Source organism: Gopherus evgoodei, chromosome 1, assembly GCF_007399415.2.
Source record: "Gopherus evgoodei ecotype Sinaloan lineage chromosome 1, rGopEvg1_v1.p, whole genome shotgun sequence".
Lineage (NCBI taxonomy): Eukaryota > Metazoa > Chordata > Testudines > Testudinidae > Gopherus > Gopherus evgoodei.
This window is the reverse complement of record NC_044322.1, coordinates 189,660,143-189,686,601: the sequence shown is the minus strand read 5'-3', so window position 1 is coordinate 189,686,601 and position 26,459 is coordinate 189,660,143. Positions and strand designations below refer to the sequence as shown.

Sequence of the window (26,459 nt, the reverse complement as noted above, 5' to 3'; positions counted from 1 at the left end):
CTTCTCTTTCTGCATCACTCACTCACTTGATCAAATATATTTGTCTTAATCAAGGAAGTGAATGAAGAGCAATACAGCAGAAACTCCCTGGCAAGAAATCCCTGTATTTTCTACCCTTTTAGTGGGTAGAAATATGTTTAGTCGTCATTGTTTTTTCCCCTCGTCAATTTGTAGTTGGAAATGTAAACCACAGATTAAAGTACAGAGGGTTCTTTCCAGTAATAACTATTATGAAATTTGGGATGGTGCTGGTTAGGGAAATCTCTGTAGAAAGAATAAAGGCAGTGGAGGAGGTTGAGAGGAGTTTATTACCATAATCTGCTCTTCTCCAGGTCTCTTCAGTGCAGTAGTGGATGGCTTAGTGCCAGGGCAGTTATGAGTAATATTTTTGAATAGAGAGAATTTGCAGATTGCATCAATTTTTCCTCGCATGGTTTATGGCACTGCCTGATTTCAAGGAGAAAAGGCACACTGCAATGATTGCTGCCTGGCTATTGAGGAAGTGAGTATGTGACAGAATTCCTTGTTTGTACTTCTGATTCTGAGCCACAGTTATCTTGGGCAAGTTACTTAACTTCTCTGTCCCCCACTTTTCCCATCTATAAAATAGGGATAATACTTGTTTACATGAAGCTAAATTTGATTTTTGTATAGTGCTTTGAGAACACAGTCTAAAGTGCAGTATAGAAGGCCAGAAGTTAAGGTTGCCACCTTCCATTAGAAATCCTTTTTCCCATTACTTCTAACTTTCTGAAACATTTATTTTCTGCACTTTGCTTGGTCTTGATCTAGCAATCTAGAAAGATCGATTGCTATCAGTTCAGCTGTTTTTATTTTAAATTCTCTGCATGAGTCTTTAAAAATAAAAGGAAAATAATCTTTAAACTCAGAGGTTTTGTGCAAGTATAACTCAATCAGCTAAGCTAGTTTTGTTCAAGCCTGGCTTCTTGTGTAGATGTCTTTGAGCTCTAAGGAATAAACCAAGCTTGATGTCGTTTGAACCATTAGCTTTTTTCAGTGAATCCTCAGAAGAAATTGCCGTAGCTTTTTAAAAAAAAATCTAAAGCTAAGTCACTTCAAACTGCTAGGCACTGAGATGTTCTCTATTTTTGGATTGAACTAAACTCTCTGGCCCAGCATTTTGGCCAGGAGAGTTAACCAGCAGTGGCATTCAGAAGGAATTAGCAACTTTTACTGTTTGGTTGTTTTTTAAATTATGCTTAACCTCATTCCTCCCTAACCCCCCACTCCCAAAATCAAGGTGGTGTACTGTTGGACTTGAGTAATCAGTCTTTCAAAAATGAAGAAATGAAGAGCTGTGGTTGAAAGATCTATTTTAACTTTGTCATTGTGTTTATAGTGTTTTAATATAACAACTTTTTAACCTTTTTTACAACCATAATATAGTAGAATAAAAACGGGTATTTCTTATTACCTGAGTACGTACTACAGTTTACTGTCTGAATTCGATCTTGGTTTGATTTTTAAGTTTCAGCGAGATTTACAAAATGTCAATTTAATTTCAAAACTAGGGAACCAGTTTTCCTCTAAGAATGCTTGTCAGAAAAGTTTGAACAAACTTTTTCATTGGATTTCTTAGCTTGAGTCAAAGCTAAATTGGCTTAGACCTTGATTTTTCCAAAGTTGAGGTCATTCAGCTTTAAATGTTCCAGACTTTAACCCTACCGAATAATATTTTCAAACTTGGCTTGATTTAGGTCTCAGTGAGATTTATAAAACAAGTCATGTGATTGTCTGTACTGTAACTGAACTTTCTGTTTGTAGTTTGTAATAGTGACTGTCCATATTTTAAAGTATTAAGTACAGGCAACAGGGTTAAGATGGAGCTATGAGCGTGAGGTAAAACCAACCTGATTTTCACCGATGTCCCAGAAGTCTTTACTGTTGCTCATTTAACTTGGGTGCCCTGTGCTAAGAGGCATGCCTGAAAGCTGCATGCAGTTGCACTGATGCCAGTGCTTGCCAAGATGCTTTTCTTAGAGCCCTCAGAAAGAAAGTGCCCAGCTAGCGGATTTTTTGCTATGTATGCTTAAGCTGACAGATCACAGCATTGTTTTTCTGTGGGAGTGATTCACTGATCATTCCTGCTCATCTCTTCCTATTAGCTCAAGGCAATAGCACTCTGAAAATAAAGATTACTTTCAGCTTCCTTTTTTTTTTTTTAAAGGAATGGGGACTTGGTGGCTGCAGGGGACTTTTAGTGAATTATGGAGCACTTCACAGCTAGGTCACTAGTACAAATTCTGCCCAGGTGGGTAGCAGCCAAAACTTGTTACTTTCTGATGGTGGTGTTTCAGTGGCCTGCGTGACATAGAGTTGGTCATCTCAGTCCAATTCCTGGTTAAGTGCCCACATCACAAACAACCATAACCCTGAGCATTGATTGTCCTCAGGTACTTGCAACCTCTGCAGAGGGACAAAGAATTGGATGAGCCACGAGCTGATCTCTGAAGGTGGTCTTTTCAGGCCAGAGGTCAGGGATGTTGGTGTGAAAAGTGGGATGGTGCCTCACTGGGAAAGTGCTCCCCTCGAAGGACGATGACATTCTTCCCTCCTCCTAACTTTCTTTGTGCTTCAGGGACAATTTTCCCCAGTGTAGAGAAGATTTGCAGGAGTTGTGTACTCTGGAAGGGAACTAATGATTTCCCACTGGTTACTATGGTTTACCCAGGGGAAGTGTGATCATTAAATGATGGACATAGGGAAGCAGCTGCCCTATTTGTTGCATCAGTGTTGCCCTAGAAACTTGGGCATGCTGGTGATAAGCAGGGAGATGAAACTGATGGTCTGAAAGCAGAAATTCTCTTTTATAAGGATGAAAACATTTGATCTGATATTAACCTAAGCACTTTGACTTCTGCCTTTAAGTTCTTTTATGGTAAAGGGTGCTCAGATTCTGCCCAGCTGAGAAGCTGCACTGGCAACTTGCTGGGGCCTTGATGGCTGCAATCGATGTCTATAAAATGGAGTAGATTGCAAATGACCTCATCTTTTAATATAGAGAGACGTGACCTGCAGAAACTACAGGTCAGAATGTGCGATGTTCTGCATTGATAACTCTCCCTTCTGCCTACACACACACAGAGTATCGAGGCTACACTTTTGAAACACTCAGCAGGGCAAAGTGACATTGACAAGGATCAGACAGTTCTTCTCTCGCTCTGTCTGTCAATGGTCTCTAGGGAAGTATGTATAGGAACACAAGCTTGATTTCTTTTCTCTCCACCAACAAAGTGGCAGGATCTGTGGGAATGCAGAGATTCTCTCCTGACCTGAAGTGAGAGTTCACTCACTGATGCTGAATCACTGCAGTCACTTACTGTAAAATGGAGTGCATATAATACAGGATACAGTGACTATGGTGCCATTCAAATTCAGTCTACACTGCAGTACATTAGACTCTCGGAGAGCAGTGGTATGGCAAGCAAACATGGCTCAATCATGCACTGAGACGTTGATGTTTTATAAATCTAAATAAAATCAAATGAAGGGATGCTGTCCTGAACGTGATGGTTAACATTGACTTTGTAACAAGTGCGTTAGCATCTTTAATTTCTAGCCGCACAACTCACTGAAGACTAACAGGAAAGAGCTTAATTTGTTTTATTTGAAGAGTAAACATTATAACAACACCTTTATGGCAATGAGATTGCTGGCTATCGTTGGAAACAATTTGAATTTTCATTGGAAGATCTTGGACAGGTCTGAGGAAGTGGTCGTGCTAATATTCCTTCCCCTTTCCTTGCGAGGGACTGCGGGGGCGGGGGGCTCAACATGTTAACTCTTAAAATGTGTGTGTATTATAATGCATTTATAAGGCCCCCATCACAATAGCATCTGAACTTCATAAAATTCTGCGTCTCTTAAATGTTCTATGTTCCTCTTAAATATAAATATGTTCTAGCAGACTCTTCAAGTCTCAACCAATAGTTCATACAACTTCTAAGGCTTCTCTGTTGTTCATTTATCTCCATGTTTTCAGGGACATATTACACTTCTATATAATGCCTTTCATGTGATGGTGGTTTTATAAACTGGCATAAGTAGACATTGCTTCATCGCTGCCAAAATGCAGCCATTTTGGGATGGTGGTGGAAGGAATGGGAGATTTAACTGCACACAAGAATGTTGCACTACAATTTAACAGAGAGTAAAGGAAACTATGCCTATTTGAAATCATAGGACAAATTTAGGAAGCCACAAAGTAATTGCTTCCTCTTAACTGGAACTTTGGCTCTTGTGAAAAGTGCTCTGTAATCTCTGTGGACCACAAATAGTCAGCCCTCTGTGGTCTTCAATATCTCAACCAAAAGGTTACACTTCCAGAGCATTCGTTCAGTAGTAACATGAAGAACAAGTACAATCTACTCACTCGCTAATACATCTTCCTACAGAAACCTGGATTTTCCTAGGAGGTTTCCCATCAGAAGCCTGACAGGACTCTGCAAGAGTTATGAGGATTATTGCAATTAAAGTAGGGCCTAGACCACAGAATGATGGAGACAATCGTAGGCAGTGCTGTCTAGTTTCTCACCTCTGGTAGGTGAAGCCTTATTTTAGTGGAGGACTCATATTATGGGATATTCAGATATCTGTCCTTCAGTCTTCTGCCTACAAAAGAGGTACAGTTCTAGCCATGTAAACATATGAGAAGTACCATCACACTGTCATTAATTTTGCACCACGGATTTGGTACTGGTCAAAAGTGGGTGTCTTGATCCTAAAGGCTTTTCTGTGATGCACATCACCTTAGTAGCTGAACATCTCACCACACCCCTGTGAGGGTATATCTATATCACCGTTGTACAGCTGGAGGAGTTCAGATACAGATGTTTTGACTTGCCTAGGCTCATAGAAGAAGTTGTATATGGTAAAGCCAGGACCCATATAAAAATCATATGGAATTGTGGCCATATAATAAAGGTTACATGTTTTAAGAAGTGAGTTGGATTTGTTCAGCTCCTAATAGATATCTCCCCGTCACACACATCAGTGGCTTTGCAATCAAAGCGGGGGCGTGTGTGTGTGTGTGTGTCCAAGACTGAACAGGTGAAAGACACGCACAGGGGCCTCCTCCAGGGCAAGTGGGAGGCACATTGGCAAAGGACAATTTGGGGTAAACTCCTACTGCCATACTGTGCCTGTTCTATGAATCAGTAGAGGACTTCAGAGCTGGTGATTGGTACTTTCCACCGGCAAATCAGTGTCCTAAAGAATATGTAAGTGGCTCCATAAATCTTCACTCTGGGAGCAGAGGCAATATAATAGTCATCTAACATCAGAGTGCTTCACAAACTAATGTAGATTGTTTTAAACACTGGTTAAAAGCTTTTGGGTAACACAAAGAAGGAACCTTGAATGAATAATGGGATTAAATTGCTATCTTTTAGGTCCTGTATTTAATGTCTCGATGCATTCGGACAACCCGACGGTTTACCAGGGCGAGCTGGCAGATCTGCTCTGCATTGTCACCATCGACAGAGCGGCACTTGAGCCAGGTACCCCACTGAACTTTATTTCATTTTTGGTTTTTTTGGAAATAACTCAGTTACCTTCACTGTACTGTACAACACTGGCAGTCGGGACACTATTCGAATAGGTCTACAAATCAAGAACAACCACAAAGCCCCATATTACTAGTCAAAGAAATGGAGGATATAGAAGATACAGGCCAAAAGGTTGTGTGTTGTGTGTATATAAAACAAACTGGTAGGTTCTCATTTCAGATCCTAGTGAAGAGGAGTCCTCATCACAAATCTCCATTACTGTTCACACTAACAGTCCCCATCACTGGCAGTCTCAGCAAAGAACCAAAGATTGAATGCGCCATGGGTCAGTCACCCTTAGTTAGGAATGAGATTCAGTGTGGGGAAAAAGCTGTGTATCTTCTGTGGGTAGTCATTAAATCTCCACGTGTCAGCTTAGCACTGTTTGCCCAACGCTAAACATACTTTATATCTTGTTTTTACCATTTTAAAATTTCGCCAAGATGCTAACAATCCTTTCTCATTGCTGATCTCGTTAGTAATGAGCCTGCTTCTAGATTCAGGAGCTTTTGTATGAAATATCAAGAAGAAATGTTTCACTCTGTTCATTGCTAACATGGCAGGATGCACAGTGAATGCAAACCTTAAAAGGCTGTGAGGTTCAGAGAAGCACCAAAAGTTCAGAAATCTGCTCAACACTAGCGTGGCTGATCCTGATTTGGGGTAAAAATACCGTGAAATAGCTTTAAATGATATATTTGTGCTTTGAGAGCTCAAAAAGCTCAAAAACGAACAAAAAACTTAGGCTTGATGAGAGTTTTGGATGAAGGTTTAGCTTGGTTTATATTCTCTTCAATTTGTCCCTATTTGTTATGTAAATTAATACATGTGACACTTATGACCTCTGGAAGCATGATGCTTCTCCAAAAAAGAATAAATAAATCGCTTTTTAGTACAGAAGGTTGGAACATGACATACCAAGAGTTACTCAAGACACCACCTTATAAAGTTCCAGGTTGGCCAGGTATATATGAATATAGAGGCAAATGCAGTGCAGTAGTAGTCTGCTAAGTTACTGCTCTGTGCTGCCTGTGAAAATGTGAGTGAAGACTGTAGTGGGAATGGTGGAAACCTGGTTTGAGTGTCTTATTTGAATTGGTCTGTGGGGAGAAAGTTGAGTAAACTTCAGTGTCAACAAGATTCATAACCCTGGAGAATGGGTGTGGTCTGCAGCAATATAATTGTGTTTTTTTGTGCCCCAATCTATCCTTAGTGTGCTTTTCAGAAGACCCTTTTAGGAATCAGCAGACAGTTTAGTCTCCATGGCTCATTTTCAGTTCTTGATGCCTCTGAGATTTCCAACAAGGAGGCCATTCAGTGTACATTGTAGTGAGGTTTATTATATGACTGATCTGGGGTGTATGGCAAATGAGAGATTGGAGGTATCCGGACAAAAGGTGGAAGAATGATAGAGAACAGAGTTTTACACTGGAAAGGTGACCTCTCCAGGGAACTGCCAGTCCCTATGGCCAAGGTGTGAATGGTGCAGTCTCATTGGAGTTGAGATGATTATTGAAAGCATTGATAGTGCTGAGAATTAGAGATGTCCCTGTCACCTGGAGCGGTCAGTGCAGAGTTTCCATTATCATAGCACTGAAGATCGTTGTAATTGATTCTGCTTCTGGGAATTGCCTCATTGCGCTTGGCAGATCTATTTCTGCAGATTCTTAGGTCTGTAGCAGCTGGGCAAACAGACCTGTATTCAGGTTGTACAGTGGATGTGCGCAGCAGGGAATAACTAAGTGTGGAATTGTGACAGGTGTCCAGTGATCTGTGCAAACATTGTTTAACAAGATTTGGGATTCAGACCAGTCTCATCTGTGTCCTCCTGGAGAAGCCACATCTGGGCCCTTCAGGCATGCTTGGCACCTCTCCAGCCCTCTGCTGGACCTATGGATGGGAGTCTGATATCTTTTTGACCTGTTGGTGGCCTGGACTATATTTAGTGAGACAACTCTCCATATTGCAAAATTTAATTCACAGTTGGAGTTAATAACTCAGTCTTAGCAGAGATGTCAAGGAAATGAACAGACCATGGAAACGCCTCTCGAACTGGAACTGACACACAATGCTGGGGAAAGCTTGCACCAATTGAATACATAGAGAAGAGTTGATGTACTTTCTGCGTTGACTGAGGCTGGGAGGATTTCGGAGTCTCTTGAGATAACTGGAACAATGTATTACAGGTCTCCCTCTGCCCCCCAGGGTGTGGGAAGTTAAGTGAAGGCAGAGCAGACATCACTGCTCTTCCAACTGTCAGCTTAACCTGCACAGAGAGAGAGCACCACACCTGGCCCAACCTGTATCTTCTGGAAATCACAGAAGTCAAGTGTCCATATTAAATACTTGCTGTTTTGGTCTCTGACATTCCAGAATTGTTCATTTTAGGTTATCTCATGAACACAGAAGAGCCAGTGGATTTGAGAGGAGCTTTTTTTTTTTTTTTTTTACAGGCGGCAGACATGTTGTTGAGGGCATTACGCCCAGATTTATGCTGAACTATTTTTATCTAAGCTTTGCAGCTCTCCTTCACAAGTGTGCAATTCTAATAGATGTTTATATTTCATGGAGTAAGGAAGGGAAACATCTGGGGTGATCTGTTTACACACTCAATTTTCATAGCCATCTGTGCAAAGTACTTATAGGAAGATTTTGAAATATTTGCTGTGCTTTAGAGAAGACAGTGTCCTTCTCTTTATCTGTCAGCCTATCTTCCTTTTGTTACGCCCAGGATAAATTAGAGTACTTATAATGCTACTGGTTCTAGGTCAGACTTAGGTGGGGCAATGTAACATGTCTTAGCTAGCTGAACATTTATCCATCATTGAAGGCACTTTTGGATGTGTCCCTCAGTGCTCTGCTCTGGCTGCAACCCTATTCAAAGAAGTGCTGCTGCTGCTGCTGCTGCTTTGAGCCTCCTCCTGGAGTATGCATTATGGAGGGTTGGGACGCACTGGAATATCTGTCCCTTACAGATTCTTCATCTGGGAGAGCCAGTTTTAGTTTAACAGCTGTGATTGGTGCACTGAATTTGAACGGGAAAAAAATATATTTTACTTCTTTGAGTAAGGTAGTGCCTCTGGTGCCTCTAGGGCAAGAGTCTCTTCTATTAGTTCTGTAAAAATTCTCATTCTAACAGATAACAGCGTCTCCCAAATGACCTCTTCATAGGCCTGTATTCTCAGGTACTTGAGAATATTACGGTGTCTCTCTCTGAAAAAGTAGTTTTATATGCTCCAGACAGACCCAGTGAGTGCCCTGGCAAATTAACACAGCCAGCTTCTTTACCTATCTTGAAGTGTTACTCTCAGCTCTCTAGGAAGCCCTATTCAACCTCATATAAATTTAGTAAACAAAAAGGGGTTTAAAATTGTGATTCAGCACAATTGCAAGAGGCTAAAAGAGCTCTGTTCTGTCGAGTGGCAGTGTGTAATGTGCAGTAGCTAGGCTGGGAATAGGATTCACTGTCCTGAGGACTGAGTGGTCAGGAAAGTAGCTAAAACCCAGACAGCTTAGTCCTGTGTGTCAAATTGGAATATGCATAATGATGTGCCTTACATGTTGATGATTCTAGCCAGCCTGGAGGGAGAAAGCAGGAAACCACCACATTAGTCTGCCTGTAGAGAGGACCTGAGAGTTTCATGACCCAAAGGGATCATCAGCCCCCTGGATTTGTCACTGGGATATTATATTTCCCCCTCATCATATTCCAGGGTGCATTTAACCTCTCTTTTTCTGGTGCCTGATATCGACTAACATAAGATTGTATGGTAGGGGCAGGGAAGAATGGCAGGGAATTTGTGGTGACAGTGATCTGTTCCAGTGATCCAAAAATTAAGACCTTTTTTGTTCCCCGGTTAAAATTGATGCTTAGTATGAACAACTGACATGGGGATGGAGGAAAGATTTTCTTGCTTTTGGGGATGCCAGTGTATAACCAAATTATTTAAATATGCTGTTTAATTGATCAGATCCTGGGAGCAACTGGACATATTTGCTACTAATCTTTAGAGAGTACCGAATTATGTCCTGCTGTTGCTAAATTTCCCATGATTTTGTAATGTGAAAAATCACACACAACTCAGGAATAAAGCAAATGATTTTGGCACACAGCCCCTTCAAGGGATATAGTAACAAGGAAATCTTTCAGGCAGACAAACTCTCTCCCCCTGATTCTCTTGAGTGCGTTGGTACTGAGTCACTAATTATGCACTGTGTATACTGATACATTGGCATAATACTATTATGCCACAGTGTAATTACAAAAAGCTAGATCTAACATTCTCAAAATGACAGCAAGATCTTGTAGCTTTCAACTCATTTATCTCTATATGAAGGAAAAAGAACCTCAAATTAACAGTATAATTTTAAACAGAAAACAATTCTTCAAAGGTAGGAATTTGCCTGAGACGTTAAAAAGACTTGTTTGTTAAAATTTTATTCTACAAGTGTAACCTTGTGTGACTGGGGACTTGGGGGAGGCAGTGGGTCAGAGCTGTGTCATCTTTGATGTCATGTATCCTGGAGAATGTCCAAGTGTTCTTACTATGACTGGATCGAGCTTGTCTGATGTACAGTATGCGGAAGTAAGAGGAATTTATGAGTAATGTATATCTTCAGAGATTGGGTGTAGCCAAGATGTGTGGACCTGTTACCTTGGGTCACAGTTTCAATCCAGCTTGGTGGAGACAAAAAAGCTAATGGCTATCTTAATGATCTTTGGAATGAGTGGATGATTCTCAGTCTGGCTTCTTGTGGACTGGTGCCCACTACCACATTCAGCACTAACAGGCCCCTTTTTTAGCAGTCTCCGCAGAAGTCAAGAACTGACTGGCCTATGGTGATGGAACTTCTCCTAGAAGTGGTCGGTTCAGGTACAGAATGAGGGACACTGGTGGTGGTGAAGGGAGCAGGCAAGACAGAGGGTGAAATCCTGGCTCTATTGAAACAAAGGAGATTTTTTTCCCCTTGACTTCAGGTGGGACAGGATGTCACCCTGAGTAACTAAAAGTAGCCTCTGCAGTTACAGGAAGTAGGGGTGATCTCCATGGACTGTCTGTCAACAAATGTGCTTCAGGGCATTAACTAATCCCCAGGTGAGGTTGGGTAATGTTTCCCTTCTCCAGAACTGCAAAATACACCAGGTACTTCTGTGGGGGTTCTGTGGCATCTTCTGGTATTGGCCATTGTTGCAGAACTTACTGGGTGAATGGACTATTTGGGGATGTCAGTGTCTCTTGCTATATAGTGTGCTCCTATCTGCTGTCTTTCCGTCTTTTCATTACAGAAGACATTTTACATGAAAATAGGACATTCTATTCCATAACGTTTATCTGCTCCTGCTACATATTTCAATCCTGCTTATGGGTACTTCCAGGTCAATTAATCATATTACAAACAGAACTATCCCCTCCAATACGGGAATAAGTAACAGGCTTTGAAATGCAATACATAGCTATTAAAGAGACAAGGTAGGTGAGGTAATATCTTTTATTTTACACAGAGCTTTTCTTCAGGTCCTTCCTGAAACAGGAAGAAGAGCTCTGTGTAAGCTCGATCACTTGTCTCTCTCACCAGCAGAATTTGGTCCAATACAAGATATTATCTTACCGACCTTGTCTTTCTAATCTCCTGGAACCATCATGGCTACAACTCTGTGTGCATACATAGATGTGGCACCTGCTAACTATAGATACCCCCTGCAAGTGTAGGGTAGGGCTAGGTATTGAGATTGAAGCTCAAATCAGGGCTGATGGTGCTGATATCCTGCAAAATGTTAGTGATATTTTGGTTGGACCTTACTCAGAAATGGAAAACATGGACCTTTTCCAGTTTTAGATCTGATGTGGATCCAAAATTGTACAGAGTGGCTTGGATATGGGAATTCAACTAATTCATATTCAGTATCTCTTTTTCCCGCCACTGATCTGTATCCAAAATTCATAAGGACATGGGCTTCAATTTTGGCCCATCTCTGTGCTTAATGTGTAGGGGAATAAGAGATGCAGATAATGTATAGAAGCAGCAGAATTGTGTCTAAGGCTGCATCCTCATTACGCACAAAGCCATGCTACCTACTACTACATCTGAGGCACTTGTGTGGTAAGAAGTGCTCAACACAGATTTCCTTTGACAGTGTGGGCTACTGATTATTTAGTTAAGAACAGTATTATTTGTGTGCTGTGTATTATCTAGAGCCCATTGACTATAATGTGGCCAGGCTCGGAGACCTCAGGATAAAGTCCCTGACTCTGGTGATCAAGGAAATAGTGTTAGGCCCCTCCTGCTTATCTTCCTGACATTGTGGATAGGTCAAGTACAGAATGGTCCATCCCACCCCTATCATCCCAACACACAGATTATGAGAATATCTCATTATTGCTGTCAGATGGGATCTATCTTTAGCAGGAGCTTTAGACAAGTTTGTGTTAAGTCATAGTTTTTTACGCTCTCTTTTTTTAGCAGCTTTCTGTATATTACTCCTATGTAATAGCATCCATGCTGGTTTTCTAACCTGCTGTGCAGTGCACTGGGGCTTTAACATAGAGGATGTTGCAGTGATTAAACTGCATCCTCAGCTGCCAGCCTAATAGGGTTAAAAGTGCAGATCTGCTAAATGGATCAATATGATCTTGTATGAGCACGGAAAGGGACGGTTGTACTGATGGACTCTGCCTGCCTGTCAGCCGGTGTTAAAGGAAGCAGTCACTACCAAGACACTTGGTAGATTATCTCCTTGCAAGTGCCATGTGTGCAAGACATAGTCCCTTCTGACACATAACTAAAGTAAAACTTTGGCAGAAGGGTGGGCTGTTTCATGGGCAGGATGTGAAGGCAAATATTGTTGTTTTATGAGCAATTCTAGCATGCTCATCTCTGTAGTACCTGGAGGCCTGCCTTTTTACTAACTACAGCTAGGAGCTTGTCTTTTTAGAGGAGAGACTTCTCTGCAAGCATGAGGGACTAGACAAGGTCAAGGACATTGTTTGGAAACTATTACCCACTAGCAAACTTCTAGCATTCTGCTCTTCAGCCCTTGTGCTTTAGCTTAACCATGTGGGAGTTACAAATGTCTTACCCTGCTTCTAGGCTTGCTTAGCAAAGACACACCTATGAAATTAAACTTGACATTTCAGCCTAAAATAGCAGGAAAAAGACAAAAATAGATCTGCTGCTGCTGCCCCCAGTAAGTAACCCTGTCCCTCGCCCAGCTACCCATAGCCTTCCTACTGTTGTACCCCAGCCCAACTTCATGGCACACTTACTCTCCCCACAAGTACCTGCACGATTTACCCACTCTCCCCTAGTTGCTAAACCTTTGTTTTGACAATACCTTAATCCCATTCCTCTTCAGCTGCTAAACACTCATGTACTGCCCTCTACTAGAGCACCCCACTGTGACTCTTCCATCTGTTCTGGTCCCACTGACAGCCCTTCCCAGGAGCTAAAAATCCCTTGCTACCATCCCTGGAAAAAAAGCCCCAACCACCCTGTCATGGCATAAACCCCCACTCTGAACCTTAGCGTCCCAAAGATGGGGTACCAGCATGAATTCCTCTAAGCTCAATTACCAGTTTAGTACTTGTAGCGCTGCCACCAACCAGGAATTCTAGTGCCTGGTACACTCTGGTCCCCCCAAAACTGGCCCGGGGATCCCCAAGACCCAGTCCCTCTGGATCTGAACACAAGGAAAGTAAACCCTTTCCCTCACTGTTGCCTCTCCCAGGCTTCCCCTCCCTGGGTTACCCTGGAAGATCACTGTGATTCAAACTCCTTGAATCTTAAAACAGAGAGGAAAATTTATCTTCCCCCCTCCTTCTCTCTCCCCCTCCCAGACTCTTCCTGAGAGAGAAAGTAATCCTAACACAGAGATAAATTAGCCTCTCTCTCCCCCTTCCCTCCTTTCTCCCCACCAATTCCCTGGTGAATCCAGACTCCATCTGGGGTCTCACCAGAATAAAAAACAATCAGGTTCTTAAACAAGAAAAGCTTTTAAATAAATAAAGAAAAAACAGTAAAAATTATCTTTCTAAATTTAAAATGGAATAGGTACAGGGTCTTTCAGCTATAGACACTGGGAATACCCTCCCAGCCTAAGTATACAAGTACAAATTTGAACTCCTTCCAGCCAAATACACATTTGCAAATAAAGAAAACAACCATAAGCCTAACTTGCCTTATCTACCTAGTACTCACTATTCTGGACATATAAGAGACTGTATCAGAGAGATTGGAGAGAAACCTGGTTGCACATCTGGTTCTCTGAGCCCCCAGAGCAAACAACAACCAAAAACTAACAGCACACACACAAACTTCCCTCCCTCAAGATTTGAAAGTGTCCTCTCTCCTGATTGGTCCTCTGGTCAGGTGACAGCCAGACTCACTGATCTTGTTAACCCTTTACAGGCAAAAGAGATATGAAGTACTTTTGTTCTATTAACTCTACTTATCTGTTTATGATACACCCCACTAAGTGTCCTAGCCCTGACTCTTCCCTTTCTGCTGCCTCTGCTTTACAAGTGCCCACGACTCCCATAAACTCCCTATCATAATTAGATAGAATTCCAAGGATTGATGCCAAATATTGATCCAAGCCTACTTAGAGTTTCCTGCAATCATCATCTTCCTTGTGTGTCTGCTCAATTCAGAAATGAGGTTAACTGCCTCAGAGTTCATATGTTCATGATACCTCCTGCACTGTAGTCCTTATGTGATTTCCCCTGTTTGTGCTGGAAAGCTGAGTTGTCAAAGAGCAGAATGTACCAGGAAAAAAAAAACTATGTTGTATTTTGAGTCATTTGGATATAGTGCTCCTTTATGTTCCGAGACACCAGACTGCGCCCATTTACTGACTAAGTGACACTGTAAATATCCTTCAGAGCTTGCTGTCCTTGACAAATTGTTTGTCTTTAAATTCAGATGATATGTCCTTCGATGTCTCCTGGTTTGCTGTGCATTCCTTTGCACTGGACAGAGCCCCTGTCTTGCTGGCTTCCTTGGATCGGAAAGGGATTGTGAGCCAGCCCAGGAGGAACTGGAGCAGCGACGTCAGCCTGGAGAGGATCAGCCCCATGGAGTTCCGGCTGCGGGTGCATGGCTCGGAGGACCAGGATTTCGGCAACCATTACTGCTCAGTAACCCCTTGGGTACGATCAGCCACAGGTGTCTGGCAGCAGGAACCGGAGATCAAATCCAAGCCCATATTCATATCTGTGAAAATGGATGGTAAGGATTTTAGAGACTTTCCTTGTTGAGACTGGGGAATGTACTTGCCACATCCCTGTTGGAGCCCTCAAGTACCAACTATTCCCCATTCTACCCCCACCTCCACACGTTGGAGGCCCCTGCATTGTAGCTTCCTCCTTTCTGCAGAAGGGAACTGTACAGGGTACTTCATAGCCTGTCTGTACACCTGCTGTATTCTGCCAGTGGGGACGCTGGGGCTCAGGAATAGCAGTAATGACGCTTTGCCCCATATTGACAATAAAAACACCCGTAATGCTATTGGCCTGATGTGTATTGACATAGAACTAAAAAGCTTTTTAAGTACTCTGCAATTGCCTTTAAATATGAAAAGTGCTAGTTCTATCTGCAGTTAAACTTTGCATTTGCCATTGCATGTTAAACTTTTAATGTCTGATCATACAATGTGCCCAGCAGTGTATCGTGCTTACAAAAGCAAAGCTTTCCCCTTTCCCAACCCATTGAGTGACCTGATACTTTGCACATCTATTGCATCTTTTAATCAAGACTCTCAACATGATTTACATTGTAAACTAACCCTGATGCTGACCACACAAGGGAAGTATTAAGTCATATCTATGTTACAGACTTCGGTAAATGCAAGTTCTGTCAATGTAAAGCCACCGCAGTTAGTACTTCGCTTGTGAGAACATGACTGCTTGTGTTGATGTTGCATGTACACACCAGGAGAGCTTGTGTCAATGTAAAATGCAATGCACCATGGGTAGATATCCCAGTGCGCCATGCGCTGCCATCTGGTGAAATATCCTTTGGGAAATTTTTGCAACGCGCACACGAATCACGGGGAAGGGGGAGCAAGGGGTCAGATTCCCATCAGGCAACTTTCTCATCCCATAATGCCATTTCTCTCCTGTAACGTTTTTGTGCCTTTTTAAAAAAACCTACAAACCCACACTTGTCAGTGTCCACCATCTCCAACAGAAGCATGGAGCCTGCACAGATGTGTACTATTGTCCTGAACATTACAAACCCAGAGAACAATGCCCCAGTATTTGCAGAGCTGCAGGAAGTACCGCAACAACAGGGGATGTGATGATTTCTTCAAGGACAGATTACTAGGGAACACAGCAAAAAAAAAAAAAAAAAAGTTCAAGGTTGGTGGCATTCACAGAGCAGCTGCAGCCAGTGGAGTGCTGCTTCTGGGCCTGAAAGCCAAGCACTGACTAGTGGGATCACATTGTAACGAAGGTTTGGAATGATGAGTGGTAGCTGCAGAACTTTTTCAGGTGGGAAAGGCTACATTCTGAGCTTGCACCCGCAGTCCAATGCAGGGACATCAGAATCAGAGCTGCATTGATGGTTGAGAAGTGAGTGATGATAGCACTGTGGAAACTTGCAATGCCAAGTTGCTGCTAGTTAGTGGGAAATGATTTGGGAAATGGAAAATCCACAGTGAGAGGCTCTTTCATGCAAGTGTGTAGGACCATTAACTGTATCCTGGTACACAGGACTGTGACTCGGGGCAATATGCAGGACAACATAGATGGATTTTCAGTTGTGGGTTTCGAGAGCTGTGGCATGCATATCCCTATTTTGGCCCCAGCTACTTGGCTACTTTTCTATGGTTATGCAAGCGTTGGTGGATCACCGGAGATGCTTCACTGCGATCAGTGTGGTCAGGGAACATACATGGTGCTTCCATCTTTAAGAACACAGGGTGGTTCAGAAATCTGCAGCAGGGACACTTTTTCCAGATAGGTGGATTACTACTTGGCAATGCTGAAATGCCAGGAGTGATCTTGGGGGACCCCGCCTACCCTTTGCTCCCCTGGCTTATGAAGCCGTACACTGTCCACTTTGACAGCCCCAAGGAAAGATTCAATTACTGGCTCAGCAGGTGCAGAATGACAGCTGAATGTGCTTTTGGCAGATGGAAGGGATGTCGGCGGTGTTTACTCACTAGATTAGAGCTCTGAGAAAAATATCTCAATTGTTATAACTTCCTTCTGTGCCCCACATAATGTCTACGAGGCAAAGAAGGAAAAGTTGCTGCTGGGATGTAGGATGGACGTGGAGCAGCTGTTGGCTGACTTTGAACAGCCAGACACAAGCACCGTTAGAAGAGCTCAGTGTGGAGCTGTGCAGCTGAGGGATACTTTGAAAGAGCATTTTAACCATCAACCATAGCAGTGTGGTGTAGGAGGCTGTGCTCTACCTGGCCCTGACCTTTTGGCAGCTGTCAAGAGTTGTGTAGTGCTTGGTGGACTTTTACGTTCATCTTTTAACAAACCAGTGAATTATGTGGTGCTAACTGTGCATGTATAATTATTACACTGGGTTTTTCACTTAATTTATGAATTCTGTGGCTCTGATCTCTTATGAGTAATCTAGTGGCACTCAAAGCACAGACATACCGCAGAATGTGATGAAGTAGTAAAGATAAATTTATGTCCAAAAAATAAAAATGTATTGCATACCCAAACCAGTGCCAAACATTGATGTGCAAAGAAAAACCAAGATAGTGTAAAATTGTAATTGTAAATTAATAGAACAGAACTTTAAAATTAGAATGGTGGAAAACATTCATGTCCATGCCAGTCCATTTCTGCCAAACATGCACCAGCGCTTGCTCTCACAGGTCATTGTACGTGAAGCTGTGGTTTTCCTTACTGTCCCTTGGTGTGGGGGGATAGGGGTGTGGCCCCTGATGCAAAATGGAATGTAGGGAGCTGCTGAAGTGGAAGTCTCCATTGACTGTAAGGGGAGGTGAGTCTGTGACTGTTGGAGCTGTAGATCAACAAGTCTGCAGCATTTGTGTTTGCTGCCTGAGAAACTGCATTTTGTCCTGGTGCATCTTCCTCTCCTTTTCCTGTTGGTACTCCTGCGTCTTTCTCCTGCCCGTTCGTTCCTTCTCCAGGCTGTCTGCTGTGCTCACCCTCCTGGCTCTCTGTTCACCGTCTGATGCACCACTGACTTTCATTATCTTGGTGAACATGCCCTCCTTAGTCCTCTTCTTTCTCTTCCTCATCTGGGGATGGGCGTATAGGGGGCACCTTTCAAGGCCACAGTGGCAGCAGGTACAGATAAAACAGACAAATGTATCATACTTGGGCCTCGTCCAGACTAGGGGAGGAAAATCGATCTTAGATACGCAACTTCAGCTACGTGAATAACGTAGCTGAAGTCGAATATCTAAGATCGAATTACTCACCCGTCCAGACGGCGGGATCGATGTCCGCGGCTCTCCATGTCGATTCCGGAACTCCGTTCGGGTTGATGGAGTTCCGGAATCGATGTAAGCGCGCTCGGGGATCGATATATCGCGTCTAGACTAGACGCGATATATCGATCCCCGAGCAATCGATTTTAACCCGCCGATACGGCGGGGTAGTCTGGACGTGGGCTTACAGTCACAACAGAAAGCAGAAGATCTCAGAATTCCCTTCCCTTATTCCCCTGCAAGTTTTAAACAAGACCTGCTTATTGACCCTCTGGAGTGCCTCTGCACAGCACCAGTCTCCAGCAGCAGCCACGGTCACTATGGCCATTAGGGGAAAGGTGGTGAATCAGGAGGGAATTGTTTGGTTGTGTCAATCAAAAAATTTCAGCACTTATTTCCATGGGCATGAGTACAGGGCAATGGCACTGAGTACTGGCACTGTTTACCACGGGCAGCAATGATTTTAGCTGATATCTTGCTCTTGAGAGTCACAAAGCCCAGAGAACACTGTGGATGCTGGTGTCCTGAAGCCATCTGGGCCCATATGCCATTAGCCTGTTTACTGTAATGGTGCCTGCCAAAGTCATCATGGAGTGATGTGGGGAAAGTGTCCTACCATGGAGGCAGAAATAAAGCAGCCATCCCTAAAAACATTCGGGAGAGGATTGAAGTGTACCTCCATGGAAGTTTCATCAAGATCTCTCAGGAGGATACAAGGGACATCTCTGTGCACATAAACAAAGTGCTCCATGTCATGCATGCTCCACACTGCCTACCTCTACAGGAGACTGAAAAGCAGAAAATACTACCTCTGTGTGTTGTACCTTTACCTCTTCTTGTTGAGTAAAACAGTGAAGCGTAGATACCCGAGTCCTGCTAACCTCTGATTGGGCCAGGTGCCATCTCCACATCTAAACATGTGAAGGGAGAATGTATGCCCACATTTACCCTGAGGTTCGTTCTACTGGATCAGGCTCATTTGTGCTTGGCTGGCGGTACTGGCTAGATGGTGAAGGAATCTCCAAGTTCTTGGCTCGTGGCATAGCAGGATCTCCTGCTGCTTCTCCCTTCTCATTGTTCTAGGCAAGGGTCTCTGTATGGGCATCCATGGTGATCTGCAGGGCCCAAGTATGGCCTGCAGTTCATTGTAAAAGTGGCAAGTCTGTGGCTCAGCACTAGATAGACGGTTGGCCTCCCTGGCCTCATGATATGCCTACCATAGTTCCTTCATTTTCATATGGCATTGCTGCTGATCCCTGTCGTACCCCTTTGCCTGCATCCCCTGTGCAATCTTTTCATATATGTCCATGTTTCTACGACTGGTCCATAGCTGTGTCTGCACAGCCTCTTCTCCCCAGAGGGCCCTCTGGGGAGATCAAATACCTCCTGTCTCCTCCAGGCAGGAGCATGTCTATAGCGTGTAGCTGGTATGGTTGGTTGGGCAGTTGCACACAACAGCGGAGAGCTACTGGGTGCACTTTTCAAGCTGTACAATCAGGAAAAGGCATTCCAAAAGTATGTGTGGGTTTTAAAGGGAAGTGGGTGGCTTCCAGCATCTGGGCAGTGGAGTTCACAACTGTGTCCAGAGCAGTCGCTGTCTGGCATTGTGGGACAGCTACTGAAGGATTGTTAGGGTTGATACAGGTCACACAGTGTCTGCGCTCGCACTGACCACAGTGTGTAGACCATGGTGCAACGCCATTAGGAAAGATGGCATCTCTTGTCAACAAAGGTTGACGTAAGTCACCTTAACTTTGTAGTGTAGACCAGGCCTTAGCTACATTCCTCAGATGGGACCTGAGGCACGGTGGATTGTCATGCAATTAGTATGAAAATAAATAACAGAACCCAGGAGTCTGACTCCTAATCCCCTGTTGTAAACACAAGATACACTGCTCCCTGTGCTCATGGTTCTTGACCTATGTTTCAGCCCTTTTTGCAAGTTGCACACAACCGTTGAATTTCTTGAAGTACGAGAAACTAGTTTTGTTAACTGCTGCATGTATTTAACATTAGATGCATGCATACAGCAGATAGTTAAACTGGGATTAGTGATAATCTGGGAGGCATTTCAGGCAAAGCACTTACCAAAATACTTTCCAGAAATTCAAGGAATGGCCTCACTGAGAGCCCCAATGAAGATGAAATGAAGCATTAGTCTTTGTTCTGCTCTCTGTGCAGATAGTGAGTTTCTAATGCTCCACTCCCGTCCCTGGTGGAACTAATCCAACAATTAATATTGCTTGTCAATGTGAGCCATAGAGAGAGCTGCAGTTGAGTCAGACTCTGCATGCGCCTCCTGGAGCAGTGTGCCTCTTGGGCTGATTTACCAAATCCCCTGAATGGGTCCTCATTCCAGACCATCCATTTCACTGAACTGCAGGGTGCTCAGCGCTTCTGAAAAGCAGACCACTTCTTTGGGCACTTAAATATGGACTTGACTGGAAACTTCTAGGTGACTAGAATGAATTTGCTTCCTAACGAGCTCTAAATCTACTTATTCAGTCCTTCAAAAAGTCAGAATCCTTGATGCGTCACTTGGAAGCTGTTTTGTAAAAGGAATGGGTTTCTGTCCGGCTTTGTTTAAATTGTTGGTGGATGTATCTGCTTTGGTTAAGCACCCAAAATACGAATGCTCCTCAGGACTAGATTAACCTTTGGAGTCTGTCAGATTGGAACTGGGAATCTCACAACGAGACATTCTCTTATGAGATTTTGCATCCTGTCTTCCTTGTTTCCATGTGGGGGGGTGGGGTGAGAGCTGAATTTTTTCAGAACCTTCAAAATGGGAAGGGGGAACTAGAATTTCATTCTTTCCAATGTCCAATGGTTTCATCTGTCCCTGGCTGATGTGTGTTTTCCCTTTCTTAGACAGAGCAAACGTGTTTGGCATTTCTCTATACACTGTATTTAATAACTTTTCTTTGGCTTTTTCTTTTTTCTCCACCCTTCCTAGTGCTGAATGCTTTGAAATATCCACTGTTGATAGGCATTGGTCTGGCCACTATCATCGGACTCTTATCCTGCCTCATTGGCTACTGCAGTTCCCGCTGGTGTTGCAGGAAGGAAATACAAGAAACCAGACGGGAGCGACGCCGGCTAATGTCTATGGAGATGGACTGAGTGTGAGAATGAGACTACGCACGTTTCGGGAGAGATTTGGGCAGTTGGCCTGAGACAGAGGTGTGTGACAAACATGCATGCCCAATGGACAGTATCTTTCTCTCTGATCTAAGCCAGGACCTAGAGCTTCTCCTCTCCACATGCTAAGTACTGAGCACACAGGCCATGTGTACCAGCACAGAGCTCTTCTTCCAGGGACACTTACTGTGGGGACGTTTTCTTCTGACACGCAAACTGTTCTGCAGCCTTCGGACAAGATTCACTGTTAAATCCTTTTGTCTTGTTTCTTAGGAACTTTCTTTGTGTGTTAACATTGTTGGGAAGGGGGGTTATTGTGGTGGGTGGGGCTTGGGAGAAATATTTTGCCTTTTATAAAATTAGCTGACCTGTTCTCTCTCTCTCCTCCCTCCCCTGCCCCCCAGGGTTTGGTTCCTGTCTCCAGTGCTGGGAAGGAAACAGCCGTATGGGGTGCTCTAGCACTTGTTTGGTGAAGATGCAATGGTCAGGGGTGGGTTTATGCTTGTCAGGGTGCCCTCTCTTCCCCTATTTTCAGGGGTTTGCAGTTCACTCCAGAATACAGCGTGTATGGACTGTCTGTTTGAGACAATTTTTTTAAACCATTTTCTTAAATATTTTTTTTAAAGTTGGTCTTTGTTCTGCTGACAAGTGCTACCTTGGCAACCCTAGAGGCTGAATGCTCAGACCAAGTACTTCACACCGCAGATCTTCCTTCCCGCCACAGCCCCTCCCACTGTGCCTCTACCCTGACACACAGGGAGCACTACTCTCCCTGAGTGGAGAGTTCAGTCTCCTTGGCCTCTCTGCTGAGACCACCAGCAAGGCACCAGTTACCAGTCATGGCGGTGGTGATGTGTTCATCAGAGGAACACCTGTCCTTTTAGGAGGAGGATGGAGACCACCAGATCTTTTCAGGTGTATGGTCAACCGGCCATTGGCTGGAAATGATGTGGGAACCAGCTGTTACCTATACTCAGAGTAGGTTCATTTCCATTTTGTTTCCTTGCAGTCACCTAACACAAATCTCTGCAATCTCTAATTTGACAGCAGATTAGAGTGTCTATTAGCAATGCCCATGATCAACAGCAGCCACATTGTGACTCAGTGTGGGTGCAAAATCAGGCCATCATAGGAGGGGAGAGTTTGTTTTTTGTTTTAAACAGGTCTCTGTCTCTTTATACCTGCAGTGATCCCTATCTTTTCAATAGGTCCTCTCCATTGCTGGGCACTACATGGGCAGCTCTCTCCAGGGGGTTTGAGGCATATTCATAGGTGCTATAGTATGAAAGCCCAGCTCTGGTCTTTCACAGTCCCCTGGCATAGCTCCTAAGGAGCTGCTCTCAGTTATCCGGGCAGCTCTGTCTTCTAGCTCAGCTGGTGTTTTTAAGCAATAAAAGTCAGACATTGTGTACAAAAGAAGTATGCTGATATCACATTCAAGGTTTGGCTAAAATCAACAAAGATGGGAATTTGAGTTACTGTCAATGCTCCATCCTTCTCCATTATGCTTTAGGAATAAAGAACCAATGATCGATGAGCACAATTAACCATCTAGACTTCCATTATATTCTAGATCTTTTCTATGACTAGTAGTCCATTTGTGCATACCTTCCAGGGGTGGTGCAGGATCTAACTTCCTTGTTATTAACATGAATTCATTTCACAGCTGAGCTAGTGAAGTCTTTAACACTGTTGTATTATAACCACTGCAAACTGCATTTATTTGAGATGCTCAGTTACTTTTGTCATGATTTTTTCCAGTACTGGCACAAGACTCTTTCCCTAAAAGAGACTTAGGCTAAGATTTTTCACGTGACTATTTTGGATGCGTGCATTTCAAAAGCAGCCTGACTGTTCCCAGTGAGTGCTCAGTGCAATTGTTTTGTAGTTTGGCCCCATTTAAGGTGTCTCATGTGGTCATCCCAAAAGGAAAGCACCCAAAATCACTAGTCACAGCTGGAAAATCTTGACCTGAATCTTCTCAGCAGCCTTCCCTATTGCTAGCTTTTCCTGCAGCTGAGCCTCCTGAATCTGCAGGCAAACATTGCAAGAAGCTGGCAGGGGAGGAACACATAGCCATCATGGCACAAATGAGTTCCCCATGTAAAAGTGTAAGAACTTGCGTCTATATTCTCCAAAAAGAGGCAAGCACAGGAAGTGATTTGCTAGAGCAGAATGTCCTACTCTTCCAGAACCAGCACAGAATGTTTGTTATCCTCTCCTGCGCTACCTTACCACTGAGGCACTCACTTGCTGGTCTTGTGGGGCACTGAGTTTGCACTGATGTCCTCTTTCCCACACACAACTAAACAACTCTTACTGTTCCTGCTTTAATATTTGCTTTCCTCACATCATTGCCTTTTTTTTTGTTAAATGTTTCTAGCATGGGGCAAGTGGGGATTAGTTATCCAAAGCACAAGTCACTCACTCTCCTTGCAGGTTTAACCCTCATCTCTGTTGCTGTCAGTTACATTTGGGGGAAACAGAATCAGGCTCGTAATGCAGTAATATGGAATGAGCAAGCGAGGAATGGGATCTCCTCCTAAGCACACACTGCATGCTGGCATTTTCTCCCCACAGAAAGAAACTCGGGGTTATTTTGGCTGGGAGGGGGGGTCCTTGCCCATTAGTGAAGGTTCCCCATGTCCTTAGCTAATGTCAACCTTATTTTTTGAGTAGTGTCCCTCTGGGTGCTCCACTCTGGGTGCGTCTGGGCCCCAAATTCCCTTGATCAGAGACTTTCATTAGCAATGTCTCTTTAACCTGCACTTGCGCTGTTGGTATCCCTATATCCCGCGCCGAGGCTATATCAGGCTGCACAGGCAAACTGCCCCCTCAGTTACTTCTCAGCTGTGTCGGCATAATGGAGTTAGCATGTCCGCCTCTTGCCTACCTTGGCAGTTACGGAGTTTCTCTCTAGTTAGCTAGTTTGGTTTGTTCGTAGTAGTTAGATTAGTATTTGTTTAAATTTAAGAAAAAAATAATTATAGAGGGTGGAGTCCAGTCTTAGATCAAAGACTTTTCTGTTTGCTCACTCCACACCCACAAGGTTCATGAAAGACCTGGGAGGACCTTCTTCCCACAGGCCTAGACTTTCCCACAGGTCTTGTGTAGGACCCGAACCTAGTTCCCAAAAGCCTCACAAAACTCCCTTTTGAACCAATGGACACCTGCTCCTTATTGACTTTATTGAGGAAAACAGCTTCCTAGTAGCTACTAGGAAGTTCTCAGCCTGCAGAGACAGAGAGATTGGGGCCTTAATGGCTGACCCTCCTTTCACAACATTCCACAAGGATAAGGTGCCCTTACAGCCACGTCTCAGGTTTCTCCTAAAGTAACATATGAATTTCACTTGAATTGGAGCATATACCTATCAGTTTTCTTTCTGAAGCCACATACTTCCAACCTGGGGACTGCTCTCCATGCTCTAGATGTCAGGAGGGCATTATCGTTTCATCTGAACAGAACTAAGCCATTTTGTAAACCCAATAGACCATTTTGACTTGTCTGCAACTGAAACCGAGTTCTGCCATTTCTACCCAGAGACCTGCTCTAAATGGATTTCTGGGTGTTTTATAGCTTGCTACCAGGCTGTTGACATGCCACCACCATCAGCGTTTTGGCATACTCAGCTAGATCACAGTCTACATCTACGGCTCTCCTCAACAATGTTCCCTTTCTAGAAATCTGCAGAGCTGTTACATGGTCTTCTATACGTAGCTTCTCTAGGCACAGACGTGGCTGTTGACAATGTAGGTCTCTCTAATGTGATGGACTCCAATCCGAAGCGCCTTCCTTCCTGGGGGGATACTGCTCAGGAGTCACCAAGAGTGGAGTGCCCATACAGACACTACTCGAAGAAGAAGACTTTACTCACCCTCTATAGTAACTGTGCTGGTCTTCAAGATGTGTGTCCCTGTGGGTGCTCCAGTACCCACTCTCCTTCCCCTTGGTTTCAGTTTCCTTTGAGACTCAGTGATGCAGAAGGCACTGAGGGGGCAGTTCACCCATGTAGCCTGCTACAGCCTCGGCACGAGGATAACTACAGTGCATGCAAGGGCTGAACGGATGCTGCTCCTGAAGATCTCAAAGGGCCTCTGGGACACACGCGCACCTAGGTGGAGCACCCGTATGAGCACAAATCTCGAAGAACCACAGTTACTGCACAGGGTGAATAACCTCTTCTTCCATCAGAGCATAACACATCTCCCTATTCCACATGAAAGGAGTTGGCCACTAGATCTCACAGCTGCTAGCCCTTTGGGAGGTGGTGCTCCATCCCCTTTCTCTCTGTTGTTGTTGCTGCATTTTTGAAGGCAGAAATCTTTGGGGCAGTACTTCCCCAGCAGGTCTTCCAAGTGTGCCAATTTTGTAATACCCTTTTTTTATACAATGGGAATCTCGTCTCTAACGAGAAAAACTGTGTCTTAATCACTCTTTCCCATGATTTTTTTTTTTTTTTTTTTACTCTAACCACTTGTGTGTGTTAGGAGTGGTTGGTATCAGGAGGTTAAGGATTAAGCTGCATGAGGTGCAATGCAAGGGTTCAGTACCCTCTAAGCTGCAACTCCTGGGATTGAAACGAATAGCCAAGTATGCTAAGGGCTCCTGTCGATCTTACTCTGTTCACTTTGCCACAAGTTTCCTACTCAGTTACAGCTGGGAAATTCCTCTCTTCTTGGACTCTGAACCAGGCATTGCTTGAAAATCACTTAATGAAATCGACAGGAATTGGTGGAAGGTACGGAATAAGGTGTTTGGCACAATTCTGGAATGCCAGAATTGAACGGTTCTAATGATGCTCTGTATTGTTTCTTTTTATGTTCAAAATAAAGAGCGAGTCTTTTGGTAACCGTTCTGTGGTCAGAATGTTCACACTGCAGGCAGCTCTTCTCATCTGGTTTACACTCACAGCTCCCCTCAAACAGACATCAGATTTGAGCCTCGCAGCCCTCTTTTCTCTTCTCCCCCACACCCATCCAATTTAGTAGGTATTCTCCCCGTTTGATGAACAGTTTAAATGACTGGCCTAAGGTTATATGGTGTATTATCATCCAAGCTAGGTCTCAACTTTGGTTCCGTGCTCTGCCCGCTATAAAACAGGCCATATTGGGAGCAGCAACTTTCTCCTCCTGTCCACCCTGAACCAGACTGTTGGTTGCACAAGGGCCATGAGTTAATGCCTATGGTATCCTCTAAAACCAGCGTATCAGGGCTGCTGGCTGGCTCGCCTGACTCTTCCAAACAGCAATCAGGAAAGTCAGTGGTACTAGAACTGAAAATCTGTTTGTTTCTCCTACTCTGTCTGCTGCTCTCTGAGAGCTGTA

At 43.8% G+C, this 26,459-nt stretch overlaps 1 protein-coding gene across 2 annotated transcripts in view; it reads left to right on the top strand.

The window, feature by feature from the left end:
• Window positions 1-25,968, top strand: part of PTGFRN (prostaglandin F2 receptor inhibitor) — a 98,582-nt gene extending 72,614 nt beyond the window's left edge. For both annotated transcript variants that reach the window (XM_030580822.1, XM_030580813.1), the window contains 3 exons: window positions 5,412-5,519; window positions 14,487-14,792; window positions 20,948-25,968. In XM_030580822.1, coding sequence (XP_030436682.1) covers window positions 5,412-5,519; window positions 14,487-14,792; window positions 20,948-21,114 — 581 coding nt within the window. In that variant the 3' untranslated portion in view covers window positions 21,115-25,968. The remainder of the gene's footprint in view (window positions 1-5,411; window positions 5,520-14,486; window positions 14,793-20,947) is intronic.
• Window positions 25,969-26,459: the final 491 nt, after the last annotated feature.